The 22,779-nt window shown below is 38.3% G+C and overlaps 1 protein-coding gene across 4 annotated transcripts in view; it reads right to left on the bottom strand.

Annotated features, from left to right (window-relative positions):
- Positions 1-12,219: 12,219 nt before the first annotated feature.
- LOC146000283 (putative OPA3-like protein CG13603) overlaps positions 12,220-22,779 on the bottom strand; it is a 29,833-nt gene continuing 19,273 nt past the window's right edge. For 3 of the 4 annotated variants that reach the window (XM_083137766.1, XM_083137768.1, XM_083137769.1), the window contains exons 2-3: positions 18,400-18,620; positions 12,220-14,475 (exon numbers count right to left, since the gene is read on the bottom strand). In XM_083137766.1, the coding sequence (XP_082993892.1) occupies positions 13,979-14,475; positions 18,400-18,541 (639 nt within the window). In that variant the 5' untranslated portion in view covers positions 18,542-18,620 and the 3' untranslated portion in view covers positions 12,220-13,978. The remainder of the gene's footprint in view (positions 14,476-18,399; positions 18,621-22,779) is intronic. The other variant, XM_083137767.1, reaches the window with a different exon arrangement.

Here is a 22,779-nt window from a genome sequence, read left to right as displayed (position 1 = left end):
CGGTTGCTGAGAGTGCTTGGTGTTGACTTGGTTGCCATGCACAGGATTGGTTTTCGGATGTCATTTGTTTAGATGCTTTGACCATTTCATTTCCTGTAAGTCCCAGGTTAGTATTCTAGCATGTCCACATTCCTTTTTTACTTCAAAAAGTACCGCAAGTGCAAATAAGAAAAAGAGAGCTTGACATTGTAGTACAGGGTGAGCATAAAGTCTTTCCCTGATTACAAACTTACTTTAGTATGTAGACCATGAATCTGAAAAGGTAATTGTTAAAACTGAGTTACAGTTGGAACTGATAAGTAATCCTTACGAAATTGTCACTGTAGTTAAAACTATTGTACTCTGTTGACATCAGCGCACAAGGAAATATTACGACGACACCCCAGAGGCGAGGTAAACACCAAGACCAGAAATTACAAGAAACCCCGAACCCAAACTTTTTCCTTCCCAAAACCAAACAAACATCAAGTTTTCCTCTCACTTTGTTTCTTGCAAGTCTTCCTCAGTAGCTCTAGGAGCACAAGGTGGAGGGTTACAGTTAGAAATCCTATTCGTAGACCTTTACATGAACAATATCCTATCCACCCCTTGAAACACTATATCATTTGCATCAAATGAACTTTAGAATTCAAAGTAGACCCACAGTTTTAACAACACCCTGTTTGTCTCAATGGGCGTCTAAATGGAGGAAGTAAACTTCACCCCTAATTTAAGAACAAACCCCAAATATTTCTTCCTACTGGAAGTATATCAAATTTTGAGAGACTGCCCCTTGTAGTTATGCAACAGGTGATACTTCCCTGCCTTTATGCATAAATATTACTAACACCCAGAATAGGCATGAGAATTTCCTGCTGTAAAAGAATTCACAATATTAACATATACATAACATCATCTGGGTAACACCATAGGTTGATCATGCAAATTATGAACTTGTGTGTACAAAATACTAGTTTTATTATAAGCCAAGCCAAAAATAATAAACAAATATAGATATTAAATAAAAAGACAAAGAGGTGAAACTTTGATAGAAAGTGTATAAGTATACTTTAAAACAAAACAAACTAAACTGTTTGTTACCTTGACATGTTAATTGAAACGTTTATGCTCTTAATATATTACCCTAATGTTATATTATTGCATTTTGAATAATCTTGAAATATGAGACTTCGATCAAGTGCAATTGTTATTTATAAACAACAGATTGACTTCATGGTGCACCATTGGAATTTTCTTTAATTACTGTGCGACACAAAATAGGCAATTAAAACATCAACCAGATTGGTGTTAAACTGCATACATTAGTTTGAGAAATATTCTCTTTGATATGCCAATAAGGTCAAACTCTCAAAGCAATATTGTACCTGCTTGTCAAACCATAAATCATGTACACATCATGACACACATAAATATAAGACTCCATGAGTTTTTACATTTCATTTCATAGTCTGCCCTGCTCCAATTCACTTGCCAATGCTAGATTGCATGGTTAAAAATAGATCATAACTGCGTCGTGATAACTTTCACGTATACAGAGCAGCCAGTTACTCAAAATGTAACTATTTATTCTCAAAACTAACCGGTAAATAACTTACAACACGTTTTGATCTACAAACTCCCTCGCATCACTCGGGAACTATAGATATTTGGCACAGAGGACAAAAATTCACTTTATTTTAAAGATGGCGGCGTCGCTCATTTTGTTCCTTGTGATGTACTTTCTGCAGCTATTCATCAAAAGATTGCTACAAAATTTGCTCCAAACTCCCTCGTACGTTCCGTGCTTTCTAGTAGAAATAAAATTATGACTTAAGACATTTCACAAAGGAGCATACCAGCAACCTTTTCCCTGAAGGAACACACTTACCTCCATGGTGGGTTATCATGCATGGCAACCAGATTTTCAGGTTCACCTATTCACTCAGATCACGTCGGCGAAGTCCTGTTTCTACAATCCCAAGTGGCCTATACCTCTTACGAAATATCTGTCAGGTTGAATAACTATTTTCCATCGGACGATGCAAAGTTCCCGTAAAACATGCAGAATTTGTGTCTGCATTTTCTATGCCACATCAGACTTTCATTGACCTACTCCTGAACCGATTCCCCCCTTTGTTCCCCCTCGATCAGCTGACTTGCTACCCCGCCACCTAGTGTTGTGTTGGTTTTGCGAAGCAATCAGCCCTTTCAGATAGCAGCCTGCACGCTGAGGGCATCTACCGGTGATCATGCAAACTACATGAACATAAAAGCTCTTGAAAGATTTACGCCACCAAATGAACATAATACATCCTAATTACATTAACATTATTTAATTTCACAACTGTATCATGGCGAATTATTGTCATAAATGGCAGTATAATTTCAAAAGTGCATTATGACGATCCTGAAACACACTCTGCCGCGGGAATCTCTGCACCGAAAGAATGCAAGCAAGTCTCTGAGCAAGTAGTGACTCGAGCGGGCTTGACCAATAAACATGTGAGCAGAGTGTACTGCTTCACTCCACCCCCTCGATTTCTCCCCTTGTCTACCATTATGCACAGCCTTGCACCTGATTATCTCAGGATAGAGTACATGCATGTTGATAGAAATATTTAGAATGTCATTCCAGTGCAAAAGAAAACAATTAACAGAAGAATGATAAGAGTGACAATACATTGATATTACGATTAAAGGCAACACTCTTCCAATTTTTTTTCGTACCACAGATTCTTATATAATTTTTTGGCATTGCCCTCATTTGAACCCTCACTGTGGAAGAATACTTATTAATGAATGTTTTAAGTTTGTGGAGGGGGAGCATCTCATACTATCATATATATGTATTGAATGATGCCATGGTGGGCCAACAAAAATCCACATGTTTCATGCAATGCAACATACGTACTTATTTTAATTACTAGCCATGTCAACACTAAAAGGGGACACATGGCTCAAGACCGAGCCCTGCAGTCTTAAATTTGCGAGAGGTGCAAATATATTAATGGTACAATGTGTTATGTTCTAGATCTAGCGTTATAACTTTGTGGTCCTTTTACATGAAAAATTATATCTGGAGTTCTTTGGGTTTGGCAAGGGGAGGGGGACCCCTCACATGGGATCTCAACCATGCGCGTGGGCGGGAGGTGAGGGTGAGGGGGGATAAGGGAGACTAAGAGTGAGAAAGCTGGCCCAAAAGCAGCTAAAGGGCCGGGGCATCCCATTGAGTAGATATTTGTTGTAAAGAGTTGGTTTTGTGTAGACAATAATTAATAGAAGTTCCTGCTATATGACATAATAATCGTATATTGTCAAATCATGTAGCAATTTAAGTTAAGAGATTTAGGGTGAACAAATATCCACTTTGCCCAGGTGATAATTTTATTTTGAGCTGCCTCTGGCTGGACCTGACCCCAGTGGAACATACTCTGTACCAGAGTTTGTGAAGCAATGTCGCGCATAACATTGGAAAAGGGGAGAAAGTGGGTGACCTCAGCTGGTAGCTGCAGCTGCATTGCCCCATAAATGCATTACCTTTCCCTCTCACGTGTTCATTGGTCGAGCCCTCGAGTCACTAGTTGTGCAGAGGACTTGTTTACGTTCGCTTCCTCTGCAGACTTCTGGGACAGAGGACATTCGCTGGGTGGTTTCTGGCTGCACGACTTGGTCAACTAAAGTGGTATATCACTTTAGACGAAGGGTGGGGGGAAGGTGGCAAGAATACTTCACCAGTGACAAAGGCACCAATCAAATGCAACCTTTTGCGCGGGAGGAGCGTGCCGCCTTGGGTACGCCTGCATTGGATTGGTTCGCTTCAAGCGAAATGCTGCATCGCTCTGTGAAGGTTTGGAGATCACATGTTGAGGCAGTACAATGTAAAGATGGAGATTAATTTTATCTAACGTTGGTGGGCAGGAGGGGAGAATGGTAATAAAATGGATTACATGTGTATTTTCTACAATCTGTATCATGAAGTCATCATGAATTGGAAATGAAAGTTAGAGATAACTATGAGATGGACCTAAAGGAAATTGGTAGGGATGGAAATGAGTGGATAGATCTTTGCTCACTTTAGGGACAAATGGAAGGCTTGTATTGCTGCACCCATAAACCTTTGAGTTTAAGAAGGCTAGAGAGTTAGTTAGGCGAGAAGGCTATCCTCAAAAAATGTTACACCACCAACATTTGAGAAGCTAATAGCATAACATCAAAATGATTTTCTTTTTAATTAAAATATTTTGGGTGTGTTAGCACTGCTATTTTGCACCTGTCATAACAAAAATAAAAGCATGTCTGAAAAATAAAATTTCCTTACCTTGGTAAAAAGCTGAGGCTAAAAAGGGTGCTCAGCACAAAGAAGGACAAAACACAGGACAACACACAATTATACTGGCCATGGGGCCAGTCGCCAGAGCCTCGTTAGTCTGCAGTCCAGGGTGTACTACGTGGAATTGAAGTTGACTATTGGGTGCACTACGTGGAAGGAGCACCCCTTACACCCCAACATCAAAATGAAATTTCAACTAGACACAGAACCCAATATGCATCAAATCAAAGTTGATGTAGTTATGGTGCATTGATAGATGCAGTTACGGTAATTGAGTAATTTTAGTTGCTCTGAAAAAAATCCTGTCTGATCACAGGAGCTGAAAAATGTAGTGTGTGATACATCACTCTGTGTATTTTGATGGGTTGATGTAATTTTTGGCCGATCGCAAAGATGACCGATTGATTGAGTTAAATTTGTTGGGTGTGTCCCCACGAATGGCCCCTTATCTACCATTCTTACCTAAGAGTTAAACAAGGAGTGTAAAAAGACCATTGGGAAAAGTTAAAACTGCAAGTTTGTAAAGGGACCTGCACAGGACATACACAACACATTAAAAATGTTAAGTACACACTAATGGTTTCCCACATCCAGGAAGAAATTGTATTGCATTGTGGTTCTATTTTAATATGAAGGGGCAGGGGGAAAAATAATGAATGTTCATTGAAGACAATTTGCCAGGAAATGAAAAACAAGTATTTCTATTCATAAATACACCATTGTATGCCAAAATAATTATTTTTAAGTATCTTTTTACTCCCACAGATGTAGATAACCATCGGAAAATGTTTCTGGAGAATCAGAGGAATCCAAAAAAGAGTAATAAGCAAAATTAACCGAAAAATGTGGTTTTAATTCTACATTGCAGGTGTGCACTAATGAACAAAGACAAAATGAGAGTAACACTACAACATTAAAAAGAGTGATGTTTGTTATTTATCAAACTATCATCAAAATGAAAAAAAAGTTTGATCAGTCTTGGGGGTAACTCACAAACTATTCCTGATCATCAACTAAGTAGTCCACATAGAGATCCTCATCATTTTCTACCGTAGCGTTGGTGGTTAGCATGATCTCGAAAAACTGTTGAGCCTCTGGGTTGGTGAAAAATCGCTTCAGATCCTGGAGAGCCTTGTACTTCGGCAAAGGAATGGGCAGCGGTCCATCGTACAGGTTTCTCAAAATGGTTCTAGGTGAAGTAGAGGTCCCTTTGTTCTTTCCTCGCTTCGGTGGTCGCCACATGACATCAGTGCGCTAGTAAGTGCCAAGATAGGTATTGCAGCAGAAAATTTTGGTAGGGTTTTCAGCTCATATCTCCAAACAATGCACTGGCCTGGTAGGAAATGGACATTTTGGCAGGTAAATTGGCTTCAAGAACTCAGTCCACGTCTTGAGGAACTCCTTCGTGCAGTTTACTACAATAAATGGCGTTGGTTTGTCTCTGCTGCTCCTTATTACATCTCTTCAATTGGTCCGACAACTCAACATGGGACTGTTGATTTATGTAGCTCATGTTTTTATCGCACTCTAAGTAGGAGTGGCCCCTGATTGGGAAAAAACATGTTGATGGCATCAAAACGACGTTTTTCTGTCACGAGATGGTGGAGGTATCGAATGACAGTATAGTTCTTATTCTGGCCGGTACAAGAATCACAAAAGATGACCAAGCGACAAACTTTTTCCGGCAAAAAGTTGTGGACAAAACTGTCGACCATAGAGTACACATCATCTGACCCTTTATGAGCAACGGTCTCGTCGTACGTGAAGAAAACTATCACTAGAGGAAAGGCTGTGAATATTGAAGCTGTACAAGCTCAACTGACGTTTATAATGCACATCATTGGTGCTAATGTTGGGGGTTGGTAAATTTTTCAGAAAATGCATTGTAACTGCAGCTATGGTGTAATCCTTTCTACTCTTCTTTTTGTATAACTTCTTCGAGGGAATAAAACTTCTTAGCTTTCAGTAAATGAAGTTTGTGTTCTGTTTCCAGTCTGGAGAGTTCTGTTTCTATTTTTGATTTTTCAGAGTCGTTGATGCCAGCTTCAACCACAGATTTTTGCGACTTGTAAGAGTCACACGTACTGCAATTGTCCTTGCATGGGTATCCGAAGGAAATATGGAAATTGTTGTTGAAAATTGGTCGGAACGTGTCATAATGAACTCTGGTTTTCAGGGTGGGTTTTGTTGTACATTTCGGTCAACTTCGTCAAGTTGAGCTCTTCTGGGAGGTATATTTTATCAGAATCCTGCAGGGAATAATGCAATCGCCCTTTTAACGATTTTATGAAGTCCATCACCAGTGCATGAGTTTCTTCAGACAGTTTGTGTGGTCTACTTGTGTGTTTTCCTCTTCCATCATCAGGAGAAGTGCCTCGATAAACCAGAGAAGATTGGATGTCTGCACTCGTCTAGGTGTGATACCATGCAAAGCGATAAAAGCTTTGAAGCAAACACGGACGTCTTGGATTGATTCCTCAACTTTAACTATGAGTCTGAAACCATATGAAGCGTTCTTTTCGTGTGTGCCAGCTTCAATATTTTTGCTATGCTTTCGTTTCATCACGGGAAGGACAGTGATGAGTATTGACAGATACTGATTCTATTTGTCATAGGTTCAAATAGTATTGAATTCCTTAATCCTTAATTCCTTCTTTCACTTTCTCCCACCACTTCAAAACATCTGAACCCTTTACACTTACAATCGTCACCTGTTGCATGACATGAAAGTCTCAATTTCTTCATCACATCCCTCATTCGTCCAGTCTTTTTTCTCTCTTCTTTGTGGATTTCGTCGCAACTTTTCCCACCTCATTACTATCACTTTGTATATCTTCCAAATCACTTTCCATACTACTGCAGTTACGGAAGAAATATGCAACGTCCTCCTGTTGGAAACTAGTTGTTACAAAGAAACACAATTAATGTAAACCAATAAAACTATTCTGGCATTCCATTTTTTCCGTTACCACATGCTTATTGATTCCTCACCTTCACCTGTTTTTCAATTCAGTCCGTCATCAGGAGAAAACATTCAGGCAGGTTCACTGCCTCTGATGAGATGAGAACGTGACGTCAATGCGAACAGATTATGACGTATTTCTAAACATGTATACAAGTTCCAACCACAACTGTACCAGTCTAATTATAGTTGTCTGTGACATCTTGCACATAATTTGAGATAACAAACATTTAAAAATCACAATATCTCAACAAATATTAAGCAAACATTCAGGTTCGTCACAAATAGTACACAATAGAACTGATCACAATACTGCACGATTCAACACATGCACAACGAACTACTGGAATAACCTTCCCGTAGCACTAACCCGTTTCAGTGAGGCACACATTATTTAACAGAAAACACTCATCGTTCTTCCCCCGATGCTCGGACTTTCGTTTTTCCCCCTTGCCCCGTATGCTTTAATGCGTTTTTCAGGCACTTCTCACCATTTTCCCCAAGGCCGTTCATTCTTATAGTACAGCTTCTGAGCTAACAGATGGCACTGTGATCTCAAAATGGGCGAAAAATCGACATTCATCGTTTTGCCCCCTGGGTCTTCATATTTCGAAAGCAGTAATTGATTGATATTTATCGGGTGACAAGAAATAACCCGTACTAATGTTTGTGAAAAAAATGTGATCATAAAGTTATTAAACCGAAACAATTGAGCAAAACAACACTGAAGAACAATGACATGGGACCTTAGGAACAAGATGTTCAACTGGTTTCGAAGTGGCCTCCCTGGGCGGCGATACAGAGGTCCAAACGGGCTTTGAAATGTTGGGCAATGGGCTGCAGGTCCTCGGGCGACAATCGGTTCCACTCATGACACAGCAATTGCTTCAGCGACTCCAAACTGTGGTGGCATTTAGCACATACCCTGGCCTCCAAAATCGACCACAGACTGTAGTCCATTGGGTTGAGGTCCGGCGAGTAGGGCGGCCATTCCGTCGATGCGATGAAGTCCGGAAAATGGGTTCTGCACCACGCTTGCGTCATTTTCGCCCTGTGGGCCGGAGCAGATACTTGCTGGAATGTCCATTGTGTATCGCCGAAGTGCTGCTGGGCCCACGGAAGGACAACGTTCTCGAGAATGTTGCGGCGGTACACTTCTTGGTTGCTTTTGACCCCTTGATCTACGAAAACCAGGGTCGTCTTGCCGCTTGCGCAAATTCCGCCCCACACCATGACCGACTGCGGATTTTGGCGGTGTTGGACGATGGCTGAGGTACCGGGAGCCTCTGCAGACCAGGTCCTGTTGTTTTGGTGGTTGTGCGCCTGCTCCACGGTGAACAGCTTCTCGTCTGTGAAAAGAATGCGCTCCCATTGCTGACCTGCGGCCCGGCACTTCAGAGGGCGGCATCTTTTGAGTCGCAGGCGCTTGATTTCGTCCGTGTGAAGCTGAACTTTTTGGAGCTTGTACGCCTTGAGGTTGAGGTTCTTTTTCGCCATTTGCCTCACCGATTCGCGGTTGATCCCGATCTCACGGGCGACTTTTCTCATGGAGACCCTCGGATTTCGCTGAACTCGCTTTTTGATGATCTTGCGGTTCTGGGACGTGTTGATGGTAGGCTTTCTTCCTCTTCTGGGACGGTCGCCTTCATGGTCGAGCTCCTTGAATCGCCGAACTGCATCTGAGACTGTCATTTTTGGAACACCCAGCAAACGAACAATTTCACATTGACGCTTTCCCTGACGCCACAGTTAAAAAATTGCACTGAGTTTGGTTGACAGTCTGAAACACAAAGACTGTAATCGCTATGAAGCTGAAACAACAGGTACAGTTACAAAAGACTATGGAGAATCCAATAACACAACAATTATTTGGCTACGATACACTACATTCTTGGCAGGATACGCCCAACTTTGTACGGGTTATTTCTTGTCACCCTGTATATTATGGGCATTTCAGCAAAGGCTATTTATGTCCATCACACAATAGGTACAGGAAAAAAACAAAAAAACAACTAAAACAAACAAAATTAAGGACAGACCCCTAACAAGGAAATAAAATAAAGCATCTGAACCCAATATGGCCTATTTGCTGTTTCCAAGGTTAATTCAACGGATGAATTAGTAGGTCATTTAAACGTAATTGGACCTGTTTGCTGTACCTGTAGTGTAGTAACTTGAAGACAAAGAAGCAAAATAGCTGAACCTCGTGATCTAATATTGCACATGTAATTTACTTACTGCATCTTCCAAGTGATAGTTTATATCTCTAGTACATATTCTGATAGCTCATAATTTGTACTTTACAACAATGTACTTAGTTTAGACTATAATCTCAAGTCCTGTTTATAAGAAAGGTAAAAATAACACTGTGCATGGCCTACATAGGAATATATCATGAAGGACAAGCACAAATGTGACATTTGTTACTTTGTGTTCACGTAGAGTATGTGAAGTCACCAAGGACGATGGACCTTTCATTTGCACAGACCATGATTTGCAATCCATGGTCTTCTGGCAACAAACTGTGACATGTCACTCCCTTGTTAATTGGTTTGTAATTATTTCTTTGTGCAAATCTCACATATCATTATGTAAATAAAATGTAAGTGTATCAATATACTTATCTACCTATAAAAACAACATTGCGGTACTTTCTTTACAATTTCTGTTGCATTTTGTGATGTGAAAGAACATAATATATGACTACCTAAAGATAAACTTTTGATAAAATATTAATGTTTCCTCTTTTGAATCTTACCATCAGGTTTAGCTTTGGATCATTCCATGTCAAATCAACCAATGCACAGTGATCCAGAATGCAAAAAAAATTGGCAAAAATCAGGAGCTCGTTATTTGACCCCTAAATCAATACAAATGTGTAAGATAAGCAATTTTAAGGAATGATTCACACTTTGGGTTCACAGAATTCACATGATTATTTTAAATTTTATGCAAAAAGTACAGTTTTGACCTTTTCAATACGCACTTGAAACCACAGCAAAACTAAACAATACACTTGGAAGACCGAAATCAATTTCCAGAAATAGATTACATAATAACAAAAATAATGATAATAAAGATAATAATGATAGTAATAAAATAATAATAATTGTGCGAAGTATCGTTAAAATAAATTTATGAACAATAAATGTTTTAAGCTAGGAAAACAGACTTCCTATCAAATCACTTTCAAGATAAATTAATGTCTTTTAAGGCATGTTATTTATAAGGTATTACATTGCCATGTTTTACTTGTTACTGTTCTTGTTTACGTTTTCCTACATCATTTTTATTTCCGTTCATATCTCGGTTATCGTTCAAAATCGGACCCATGTTCATATGAACTTTTTTGCTTAGAATCACCCATACTACCAGTTCCCAAAGTATTGCCGCTTCCTCCTGGAACACACTGTATAATTTTAAAACAGAATAAAATATTCCGGAACATGCATTTCCACTATTGTTCTTAGATGCAATCAATATTTATAATAATCAATACCATTGACATTTTCAATCAAACTATTGGAAGGTATAGTTAACTGAGGTAACATACTATCATAAGAAATTATACAGGAAACTGAAACAAATATAACAAATTTTGAAATTCATTGAGTTTTTGTAGGTTCTCGGGAAAAAAATTCAAAGACCACAATCAATTGAAAATTACTCACGTTTGCTGTAGTCGATAGCATTTTCATTCACTCTGTTTTCCACAATGTGAGGGGGCATGAATTGAAATAAAATTGCTAATGAGAAGAGGACAAATTCTGCTTCAGAATCAGAATAATTCCATTCCTTGTATCAATATAGCATACAGTATAAAAGAAGAATGAAAATAACAATGGACCTACCTACCGTTATGTTAAGATGCCAATTATACACACATTTCAAACCAGAACTACTACACAGTGAATTCTCACAGTGATTTGTGCAGAACAGGAAGAAAGACAAGGTCTTTGAGAATCAACTTAACTGCTTCACGTATAGTGTACTACAAAGTTATTTCATACGTGCAAGTGCAATAAGAAGAGTATCTTCTGCAATTCCATTTGCCAAAAGCAGTGAAAGGTAGCCATCAAAGTGTGGACGTAATTGAAAGTGTTTTTGGACGTATAATGGAAAATTAGAACGACAAGTGCTTTCAGCGCTGAATAAATCAAGGTCTAAAAAGCCACACAAACAAAAACAAGTCAAGACAGCCTGAAGACCCTGAATCCAGTGTTTCTGTAGTGAATGAGACCATAAATATGCAATCATTAGCAAAACGTAGCCTCCCAGAGACTGATATATTGAATTCAGACATGGAATATGACCCCTTATCTGATGGATTTAAGGTCCCAAAATGCACACACAAGGTGAATACAGAACAGACTGGACATCCGAAAACCCTTTTCAGCCACTACAGGCAGAAAATTCACAAAATCCGAGGGTTTCTACAGAATTTTTTATTATTATTTAATGTATTTCTGCAAATGTATTTCAGTCTTCAAAGTGTACTGTTTAGTATTACTGTAGTACCAAGTGTGTATTTAAAAATTAGACTTTTTGCATAAATATCTAAATAATCAAATCTTAATTTCTTAAAAATGCAAATCTTACACATTTGTATTGATTTAGGGGTGTCAAAACGAGCTCCTGATATTTGCAGATTTTTTGGGGGGGGGGCATTCTGGATCACTGTGCAATGGTTTGAAAAAATCAAAATACCATCTGCTGACATGAAACAATAAGGAGTCAGATCAATAAATTATTATTATTATTTGACTATTACATGTTGAAGAATTAATGAACACAACATCCAAAAATAAACAAGGATCTAAGATGTGGAAATTGTATCCTTGTGTGTGCAAAATTCATTATCATGACTTTTCTCTTCCAAACAAATGGGAACAATACCTTATTTCAACACTATATATTTGCAGATATGAAAAGAATATATCAATTTACAATATAAACATTTATTTACAAGGATATTTACATGTCAACAAAACTGTATCACATTCTGCCTCCTCATTCATAGATGATTGAAGTTTTAAAAAGTGAATGAGATGTTTATTCTTGTTCATTAGAACTAACCACTCACACAAGGTGCTTAAGCTTCAAGAGAAGATTACAATGATTATTGTCTTAGTTTCCTTTGCTAAGGAACAATGACATTTATATATTTTTAAATGTTTGGATGCAACCAGAACTTTAAATCTTGAATAGGCTACTCCTAGACCCACATATTTCCTATACTCTTAATAACTTCTAAATTCCTAGTGTTTCACCTCATTAAAACACAAAATCTACAGGATGTCTGATAAGTCAATACCTATTTTTAAGTTGGTAATACATGATATAGGAACCGTTGTATAATGGTACCTATCACAGGGAATGAAAGCTAGTTATGTACCATTTATGTTGCAGGTAGCTGGACATGCCACCAAAGCTTAAGACAGAAGAGCGAGCAAGATTTGCTGTAAGGTATGAGGTATGGAATTTGTAGTTCCAAGTCCAGTATTGGTGGAGAGATGAGAATGGTTGAAATGCAATGCTGAATCCTAAAATCATCAAAAATGTCAGTGAATAGACGAGAAAGAATTCTGTGTTGGATGTGCAATGTACTGGTCGACCGTCAACATCCTGATCAGAAGAGAATGTTGCGCACGTGCAGGAAATGTTTGAAAAAAGTGCTAAAAGTCCAACCAACAGGTCAGCAGAGAGAGCAAGCTATACCATTGAGACTGTTTTGAAAAGGAATTAAAGAATTAAATTGAAAATAATGGAAGCCTTATTAAGTCCAGAAAATCTTTCCCAAGAACTGTGACCACAGCATGGAATTCGCAGAAATCATGGTCAGATGGAAAGACGATAATCCTCAATGATTTCAATACCTCGTTCCTTGCAACAATTCTTCCTCGCTCTTCTGTGCTGAGTATTGGTGGCATGTTCAGTTACCTGAAACACAAATGGTACAGAATTAGTTTTCACTCCCTGTGATAGTTACCAACAGAATGGTTTCTACATTATGTATTTCCAACTTAAAAATAGGTACTGACTTATTAGACACACTGTACAATAAGATCTAAATATACGTTTCACAGTTATCATGGCACCTTAGTTTTATGAACATAACCATGCATATTTTCCTTACAAATTGTCACTTTTATCTAGTACATTTCAATTCATATGTTGCATATTACTGTAATAATAATACTACTAATACAGTAAGCTTGGAGAATATCCTGGTTCATTACATATTAATGGTAATTAACATACCCTGATAATAATTCACAATGTCTTTTTGCAATGGCAAGAGAGTGATAACATACAACATTCATGTTTCTTCACACATAACCTCCTATCACATTTAACCATGAAAAAGTACAAGGCATTTTTTAAAAATTATCACAATACTTAAGGGTCTCATGGAGATTGATATAACATATTGTGTGCCACCTTTGTTCCCCAGAGATTTCTATAGAAACACATCTCATGGTATTTCTAATAGAGCAAATAACCTAACCTATTTGTTAAATTGGTACTTAGAACAAGTATTCATTCATGGAAAAATGTTTGTTCGTAATAACAGCTTATGAAAGAAAAATTCTCAACTTTCCTGGGCACTTTCTCCTAAACAAAAGCTTATAAAAAAGGAATCTACAAAAGTATTATCCTAAATCTTTTTCTACAAAATTGTTCATTCACTTAAGATTCACACATTATTATCGCTTCCTCTTTACGTCTTTTTGTAAATACTCTATTGCTTCGGCTAGAATCCCCGAGGGATAGCCGTGACTTCCCTGTGACGGAACAGTTTCGTGGGTCGTTTGCTCAGGTTTGCCACCCCCGTCGGAAGGGGGCTTCTTTCCAAATATACCCGTCAGACTAGACTTTTTCACCTGGCCCTCCAGATCGTACAGCACCCTCATCAACTCCCTTATCTGCGCATCCTGCCTTTCCGCCTGGAAGTACAGTTCCTGTATTGTGTAATTCAGTGTTGCTATCTCGTGATTCCTTTTCTCCTCCTTCTCCTTCTCTTTGCGGTTCCCTCGGTTGTACTCGAACAGCAATGCGCCTGCAGCTATTACGAATATTATCCCTTCACCTAGTAAGTTCGCACCTAACTCGATAGCCATGTTCTCGTTTAGTTTGGGCACGTGCGCAGGTTTCCCCAGATTCAATATCCACATCTTGCTCTTCACCTCGCACCAGTTGTAAACTGAAAGTATGTTAAAGAAAACTCTGCTAGAGATCTCGAATTTTACACAATTAAATCAAAATTCCACCACATATTTATAAGGAAATAATCAACAAAAGGGATTAGAAATTTTTAATCTAAAGTTTGTAAAAGACCTACACATGATCTATTTAATCAAAGATAGAAATACAATAACTGAAACTTTACAAAGTAAAAAGTAAATATAGTGGGCATTCAGGTTTGCATCCAAACAACAAAAGAAACATTTTCTAACACTCAAATGTAATGCACTATGCTGGAATTTCATTACGACATCAACTTCACAAAACATTATTTGGCTATTCAGGAAGTAAATTCTGCTTGGCTTACAAAAAAAAGTATGCTAGTTGTCACAAATTTAATATATTCAGTATGCTGGGTGCAATTATATACTAAAATGTTGCATAGTGTGATAAAAGTTTGGTATAAACTTTTTTCATTATTGGATGTAATGTCCCTAAATTGAAAGGAGGCATTTACTGAAGAAGGCATTACAAAGGATGAGGATAGCAAAATTTGACCATTAGTCATGAAGGGGAGGAAGGGTGGAATCACCACATTGCAGCGAAAATAAAATTCCGAACCTAACTTGATCAGATATATAGTACCAAGTGTCACCATCAAATGTTGGTGGTTAAACATCTGTGCAGAAGATTCTGAAGCTTAGTACATGAATGAATAAGGTCCACAACCAGAACAGACTATGGCGTAACATGTGGGGGCAGTTTCTGAGATTACAGCCTTTCCCTGGTATAAGCAAAAGCATAAGCAAACGAGTGGTACGGTGATGCTTAGAGGCATGCATGTTTCGTTTTTGACGAAATGTAAAACATCACACTGTAATGTTCATTTTTCAAGTTTTTGAAAAATGGAGAGGCATTTTCCTACCATGTTTGGTCATAAAATGATATGATATGAAGTGCAAAATGCGAAAAAATTCTTTAAAACATGGAATTTAGAGTTTACGTACACACACAACACTATTTGAAGTCTGAATTATCCTGAGTGTTAAGAATTCACAGAAAATTGATCAATTCTGTTGTAAATATCTGAGAAGTAAAAAATGGACTCCTTTACACAGGAATACACTTAATCCTCTGATACCTAAATGAATTTACTGTTAGAAGAAAAATGTTTCTACTGTGTACTAAGTGTAGTTTTTAAAATAGAATTTATGGTTTTAGTCACAATTTTAACACTGAAATCTTCATCTTTTATTCACCATAAATGTGTGTCTCGAGTGATGCTTTGTACATATCCTTTAACAGTCAGAAATCTTGGGCACCTCCGAAAATACCAAGATAAGATTAAGCAGTTTTCTGGAAATCTAATCTGTACAAAATGGCCCAGATGGTGTTTAAAAAAAAACACGAATGACTATTATGCTGAAGTGAAAAATGGTTTAAGTTTGGGTGGATCAGCAATAGAGAGTTTTGTGGTCAATCCTGGAACAGGTATCATGGAAAGAACAAATACAAAAATGGCTGTGGAAGTTTCCTACCCTGAGCGCTTATTTATTTCCCATCAGTTACAGCAACATAGGTGTATTATATGATGGCGACACCAGTGCAGAAGTTATTTTGTGTAATTGAATTTCCAAGGTGTGGTTCTTTGTTCGTCTTATGGTGCTACATGAAAGATAGTGTACATACCACCGCTACCTGCCAACTTGAGAAACAGAATAGTTGCAGCTGTCCAATTATCATGCCAGACATGCTGACCCGTGCTTGGGAAGAATTGGACTACCCGATGGATGTGTGCCATGTCACGAAAGGTGCTCACATTGAACATTTATAAACTACAATATGTAAACTTGTTGTTTACTCCCGTATAAGCTTTGTCCTTGTCCCTCGCATATAAGGAAAATTAAACAAACTATGAAACCCTGATAATAATTTTGGACTGCTTACTAGTGCATGCAATTCTATTAATAATAATGCAAGTACTATAGGGTGGAAAACTGAAAAGTGCTTTTACTGCCCTTTTACTACATTCAATTCTCTCTTTGTTGGTTATTGTGGTAACACACGTACCACATGACTTCATTTTTCCATTCGGACTGGATACCAATTACAAGTGTTGTTAAAAATCCTATTGTGATATATGAGGAAATGTCTGAACAGCTTTTACATACATATGAAAGAACCAATCATTTTTAACAGATTTTGGAATGAGTGGTAAGAACTGATTTGTTAGCAATTTTATTTTTGTTATTTAATGTCCCTTTTTTGTCACTTTTGGCATATCACAATGATGATTACGTGAAATTGTTGAAGGGACATGGACAAATAACACTCACGTTCAGGCTTGGATTCAAACCTAGGAATTTTTGTGGCTAGTCCAAAGTCTAACACTTAACATGCTCAGACATCAAGCTGGCAGTAAGAATTGAGTGGACCTGCTTACACTGTACATGGAAGGTAAGCAAGAGACCTGAATATTCTCTAAACTTAATGCAAGAAGAGAAATAAAGACTCAATAATAATAATAATAAAATACAATAAATAAATAAAACTAATATGATATGAGCTAAACTATACCCTTAATATATTAAATGCACGGAACGGGATGGAACTCTGTGGCAGCTATATCCCTAACTCCATGTTCTGAGCAACGTAGCCTCAAGATATTTTCATCAGACATGCATCAAGTGATTGATTGATTGAGTGATTTGGTGTTTTAAGTCCACTTTATGCACAGTAAGGCTAAACTGGATTGGACCTACAGTTTAAAGTGGGATCCGAACCACTATGTGCCTCCAATGCATCAAGTGAAAACTTGTAAGTATTCTATTGTGTCACACACTACATGAAGTGATGTGATGAGCTCTGTAAAATGAATATTTATCTTTTGCTAAAACTTATTTTAAGAAAATTATATCTTAGTGAGGGGATAATAGGATCATATGTGTCCTTTCGTGCTTAACCTCACTTCCATGCAGTACTCCCCAGGTCAACTGAATTTTGTAGGCCAATGAGGCTCTGGCATCTGGACCCACATGCAAATCATTGGTAGGGCTTGTGTTATGTCAGCCATGTGTGTTCATGATTGTACCTTCATCTCAGCTTATCGCTATTCATATTCATCTTCATGATTACACAAAAGTGGCAGAAAAGTTTCCAGCTCAGAGCCTTAGGGTACAAAAAAAATTTAAATTAATAATTGTGTGTGTAAGGTTAGAGGATTGCAACTTCATAGCCCTATAAATTTTTGGATTAAAAGAAAAAAGATTGCGTCCATTTTCCATGGTCAGAATCTTTACACAATAAGTTACTTCTCAATATAGACACCACCACCAGTATTGTTATGGTCAGTGCTCGAAAAAATCTTTGGAGTCAGGTGCCAGGAAAAAAATGGCTAATGAAAATACGGCAATATTACAGCAAGACATCACAGCCGTCAGGCTGAAATTTTCAGTTGCCCCGGCGACCAGGATTTTTCAAGCCCTGGTTATAGTTGTAGTAAATGTATTGGCTTGCACATAGAAGGCTAACACAAAAATGCAGCTCAAACATCCGACTCACTTGAAAGCCGTTGTGCTTTTATGCGTAAGAAAGTTGGACAGCACCTAAGCAGTACAAAAATCTGATGCTATCTTTCTGTCCTGCAAACTGATTCACAGCTAGGTGAAGCAAATATTTTTTCTTGAAATCAAATCAAGTACTGAGGCTGTAATTGAAATAACTAGTTTAAAAATAAAGTTACTAGTGCAATTTTTGAAATCAGTGATGCAATTTCCAATGCAAAATTGTGCATGTGCAATGTTATTCATGCAATAAAGCATAGAAAGAAAAGGTTTCCCATAAAAATAGAAAGGTAAGTGCAATAAAGCCATGCAATTAGACTTAGAAAAATGTGCTCACAGCAGTTTTTTTTTAAAAAAAATTAAAATATGTAAAGACATACACTGTGCAGGAGGCATACATATTCTCGTCCGGAAAAAAAGACTATTTTTTGCTCTCCTTTTTAAGAATTCTGCTGTAGGCTTTGCTATCTGCTTAATGAAGAGAAACACCAGTTTTGAAGCTGGGAACACTGGAGAAGGCATTGTTTTGGGCTGTGGTGTAAGTGGAGATGATGAAGAGGGATGCTTTCCTGTTGGTCCTTCTCATTGAAGAAGCATCATCCTGAAATTCAGATACAATGAGTTTTCGCTTAGAGGTGTAATGAAAGTAACCTGCCAGAAATGTCATTGTTACACACACACACAATTCTTTTACGTTAATTTTGTCTGAATTAGATTAGGTAAAGTTTGAGAAGGACACAGGAAGGAAGAACTTGGATAACTGAAAATGGATCCTCAACACCAAAACATGCCTGCTTCCTCTTTCACAGTGCCGCAAGTGGGGTTGGGGAATTTATGCAATGCATCCCATAAACCACAAAACAGCCTTATTCTCACGGCTTGAGTGAATCTCGCCAACAATTTCATTCCAGGTATTCCTTCCACCTGGCAGATTCCTTACTCAATCTCTTACCTATAGAACCATAGCAGGGTGGCCATGATAAAACTCAAGTACAGTGCGTTCAATTTAAAAGCGGTATGGAGCACAAATATACAATATACAAAATATACAAGTAAGATACTTAAAGCAAATGTTGAAAATGATGACCTTATTCTTGAATACACATGTTAACACGTTTTTCCATATTTCTTGCGACATTATGGAGGACATCTACAGTTATACTCCTAATTTCCTCAGTGATGTGGTGCCTCAGCTCTTCTAAGGTGCGTGGATTCTGCCTGTATACTTTTTGCTTCAAAACCCCCCACAAGCAGTAGTCCAGACTTGAAAGATCTGGGGATCTGGCAGGCCACAGTGTTTTAAAAAAAAATGGGCCTACCACTCGCCACCTGGATATGACACACCAGACACCAACTTTCTGAGGGTGGGGGGGGGGGGGGACTCCACGAAAAGATGGGGATTTTCAGAGCTCCATGTTCGATAATTTTGCGAAGACACACCATTCAGGTGAAACCATGCTTCATCGGAAAATAATACGTAGTCCAACACAGTGATTTCATTCCCAATGAAGTCCTTGAACCATTGACAGTAGTGCACATGATTAGGGTAGTCAATTTCCTTTAATTCTTGAAAAACTTGAATTCTATATGGATATAATTTCAACATTTTCCTCACTCACAACATTCTTTTAACAAGACTAACACCATATGCTAATGAAATTATGGGTGATTATCAATGTGGATTTAAACGTAACAGATCAACTACAGATCAAATTTTTCACATCAGACACACACTTGAAAAAAAGTGGGAATATAATCAAAATGTACATCAGCTATTCATTGATTTCAAAAAAGCATATGATTCGGTCAAAAGAGATAAATTATATAATATATTAGTAGAGTTTGGAATACCTAAGAAGCTTGTTAGTATGATAAAAATATGCACCAGTGAAACAGAAAGTAAAATTCATGTGGGTATTAATATGTCTGACAAATTTACAATTCATGATGGGTTAAAACAAGGACATGCATTATCTCCATTGCTCTTTAATTTTGCCTTAGAATATGCTGTTAGGAAGGTAAAAGAAACTAAAGGAGGACTAAAATTAAATGGTGTGACTCAGTTGTTAGCATATGCAGATGATGTAGACTTACTGGGGGATGATGTGAATACAATTAAGAATAATGCTAAAATATTTTTCAAAACTGCTAAAGATATAGGTTTGGAAGTTAACAAAGAGAAAACTAAATATATGCTTACAGGCCGAAACCAAGTGTTAGGTAATAATCAAAATCTAATTATTGATAACAACTTGTTTGAACCAGTTTCCAAATTCAAATACTTAGGAGTAATATTAACAAATGAAAATTATATTAAAGAGGAAATAAAAAGTAGGCTTAATTCAGGAAATGCATGTTACTTCTCTCTTCATAAACTTTTGTCTTCTCGTTTAATATCTAAGAAACTAAAAGTTAAAATATACAAAACAGTAATTTTGCCTGTAGTATTATATGGGTGTGAAACTTGGTCGCTTACATTGAAAGAGGAACATAAATTGAGAGTATTTGAAAATAAGATCCTTAGGAAAATATTTGGACCTAAAAGGGATGAGGAGACAGGTGAGTGGAGAAGGTTACATAATTTAGAACTACATAATTTGTATTCATGTCCAGATATTATTAGAATAATTAAATTAAGAAGACTTAGGTGGGCAGGCCATGTGGCACGAATGGGAGAGGAAAGAGGAGTTTACAGGATTCTTGTTCGGAAACCTGATGGTAAGAGACCTGTAGGAAGGCCAAGACAAAGATGGAGGGACAACGTTGAGATGGACCTAAAGGAAATCGGTAGGGATGGAAAAGAGTATATAGATCTTGCTCATGATAGGGAAAGATGGAAGGCCTGTGTTGCTGCAGCCATGAACCTTCAGGTTTAAGAAGGCTAGAGAGTTTGTTTGTTAGTTAGCTGTATGGGCTGATCCTACGGACATTTGCGTCTCCTGGCTTAGGCGTCGTAAAGGTTTGTGGGGAGATCTTGTCATTATTTCATTAACATTAGTCACTGTCTCTTGTGTTAGTACAGTCCTCCTACGTCAGTGTTTAACGTTACATAAGACCCTGTCTCACGGAATTTATTGACCATTTTCTGAATTGAACTTACAGTCGGAGCACTCTTACCGAACATTTCCGTGAATTTACTGCAGCTTTTTTGAATGAATTTGTTTTGAAATAGTGTTCAACAATAAAGGCATGTTCCTGAACACTAAATGGCATCGTAGAGGGCAATTTCTCACTCACTCAACTCAACGAAGAACAAACACAACCCAGCAGTACAGCGGAACACCTGCAACTAACAATGCATCCGTCCCCTCCCTCCCCTCCTCATCACCCCTTCCCCTTCCCTCTCTTCCACTACAATAAACTTTTCCTGTAACAATGGGCATAACGGAACGGACGGAACATAACGGACGACAACAACAAAAACAAGACTCAAATATACCTTACGTGCCACTTTAAAATTGAACGCACTGTATAATTCCCAGCTTTCAAGGTGAAATTTCCAAAAATTCAAGGGTACAAGCAGATGTTTTCTCAATTTCAACCTTACATATTACCGCCTCATACCACCCACACGCATACACACAAAAAATATTTTACCACTATAAAGTGGTCTGTGTGATTCCAATGTATTCAAAAATTCAAATCCAAATCAATTGAACAGTACATATAATTAAAATATTTAATTTAAGGCACGGAGTTTACATTTGCTATTTTACATACTCAGACTCGAAATACAAGGGTCGTTCAAGGTTGACCGGGATTTTCGTACGTAAAAAATCGATGAATAGCCGGATCATGATGAAACGTGCGGGTCACGTAATGTATTCCTTCGCGAGTAACTAGCGCCCGGCATGATGTATTTCGCGCATGCGCAGCAGTTGCAGCGAACATGGCGGCAAGCAGTGTGTCTGTGGCTGTGGAGCAGCGGTGTGTAATCAAATTTCTCGTGAAGGAGAAAGTGAAACCAGCTGAGATTTTCAGACGATTGCAAGCACAGTATGGTGAACAAACGATGTCACGGACAAGAGTGTACGAATGGTGCGAGCAGTTTCGCGAAGGACGGGAGCTGGTGACAAATGAAGCGCATGGACACATTCGCCCGACTGCAGTCACACCAGTGAATATCACACGTGTTGAGCAAATGATTCTTGAGAACCGGCGAGTAACAGTGCGGGATATTGCTGCCGAGGTGAATATCAGTGTCGGGAGTGTTGATACAATCATTCACGACCACTTACGCTTCCGCAAAATCTGTGCAAGGTGGGTTCCCCGCCAGCTGACATTCGATCAGAAGTGGACACGCAGGACGGTCTGTGAACAGCTTCTGAATCGGTTTCGAGCAGAAGGTGATGAATTGTTGCAATCCATCATCACGTGTGATGAAACATGGTTGTACAATTCAACCCCACAAACCAAAAGACGCAGCATGGAGTGGCGGCATAAAGGTTCCCCGCCCCCCAAGAAAAGCAAAACGCAGCCGTCCGCTGGAAAGATCATGGCAAGTGTCTTCTGGGGCATGAAGGGCGTTATCCATGTGGATTTTCTGGACAAAGGGAGCACGATTAATGACCAGTATTACTCCACATTGTTGAGTGGTGCTGTACGAAAGTCCATTCGCAAGAAAAGACCTGGGATGTTGTCTGGAAATGTCATTCTTCTCCATGACAATGCCCGCCCTCACACGGCCAATGTGACAACAACAACTCTGGCCGACATGCGCTGGGAAGTTCTGCCCCATCCCCCCTACAGTCCGGATTTAG

Source organism: Lepisma saccharinum, chromosome 16 (assembly GCF_977018435.1).
Source record: "Lepisma saccharinum chromosome 16, izLepSacc3.1, whole genome shotgun sequence".
Lineage (NCBI taxonomy): Eukaryota > Metazoa > Arthropoda > Insecta > Zygentoma > Lepismatidae > Lepisma > Lepisma saccharinum.
This window is presented reverse-complemented; position numbering and strand designations above follow the sequence as displayed.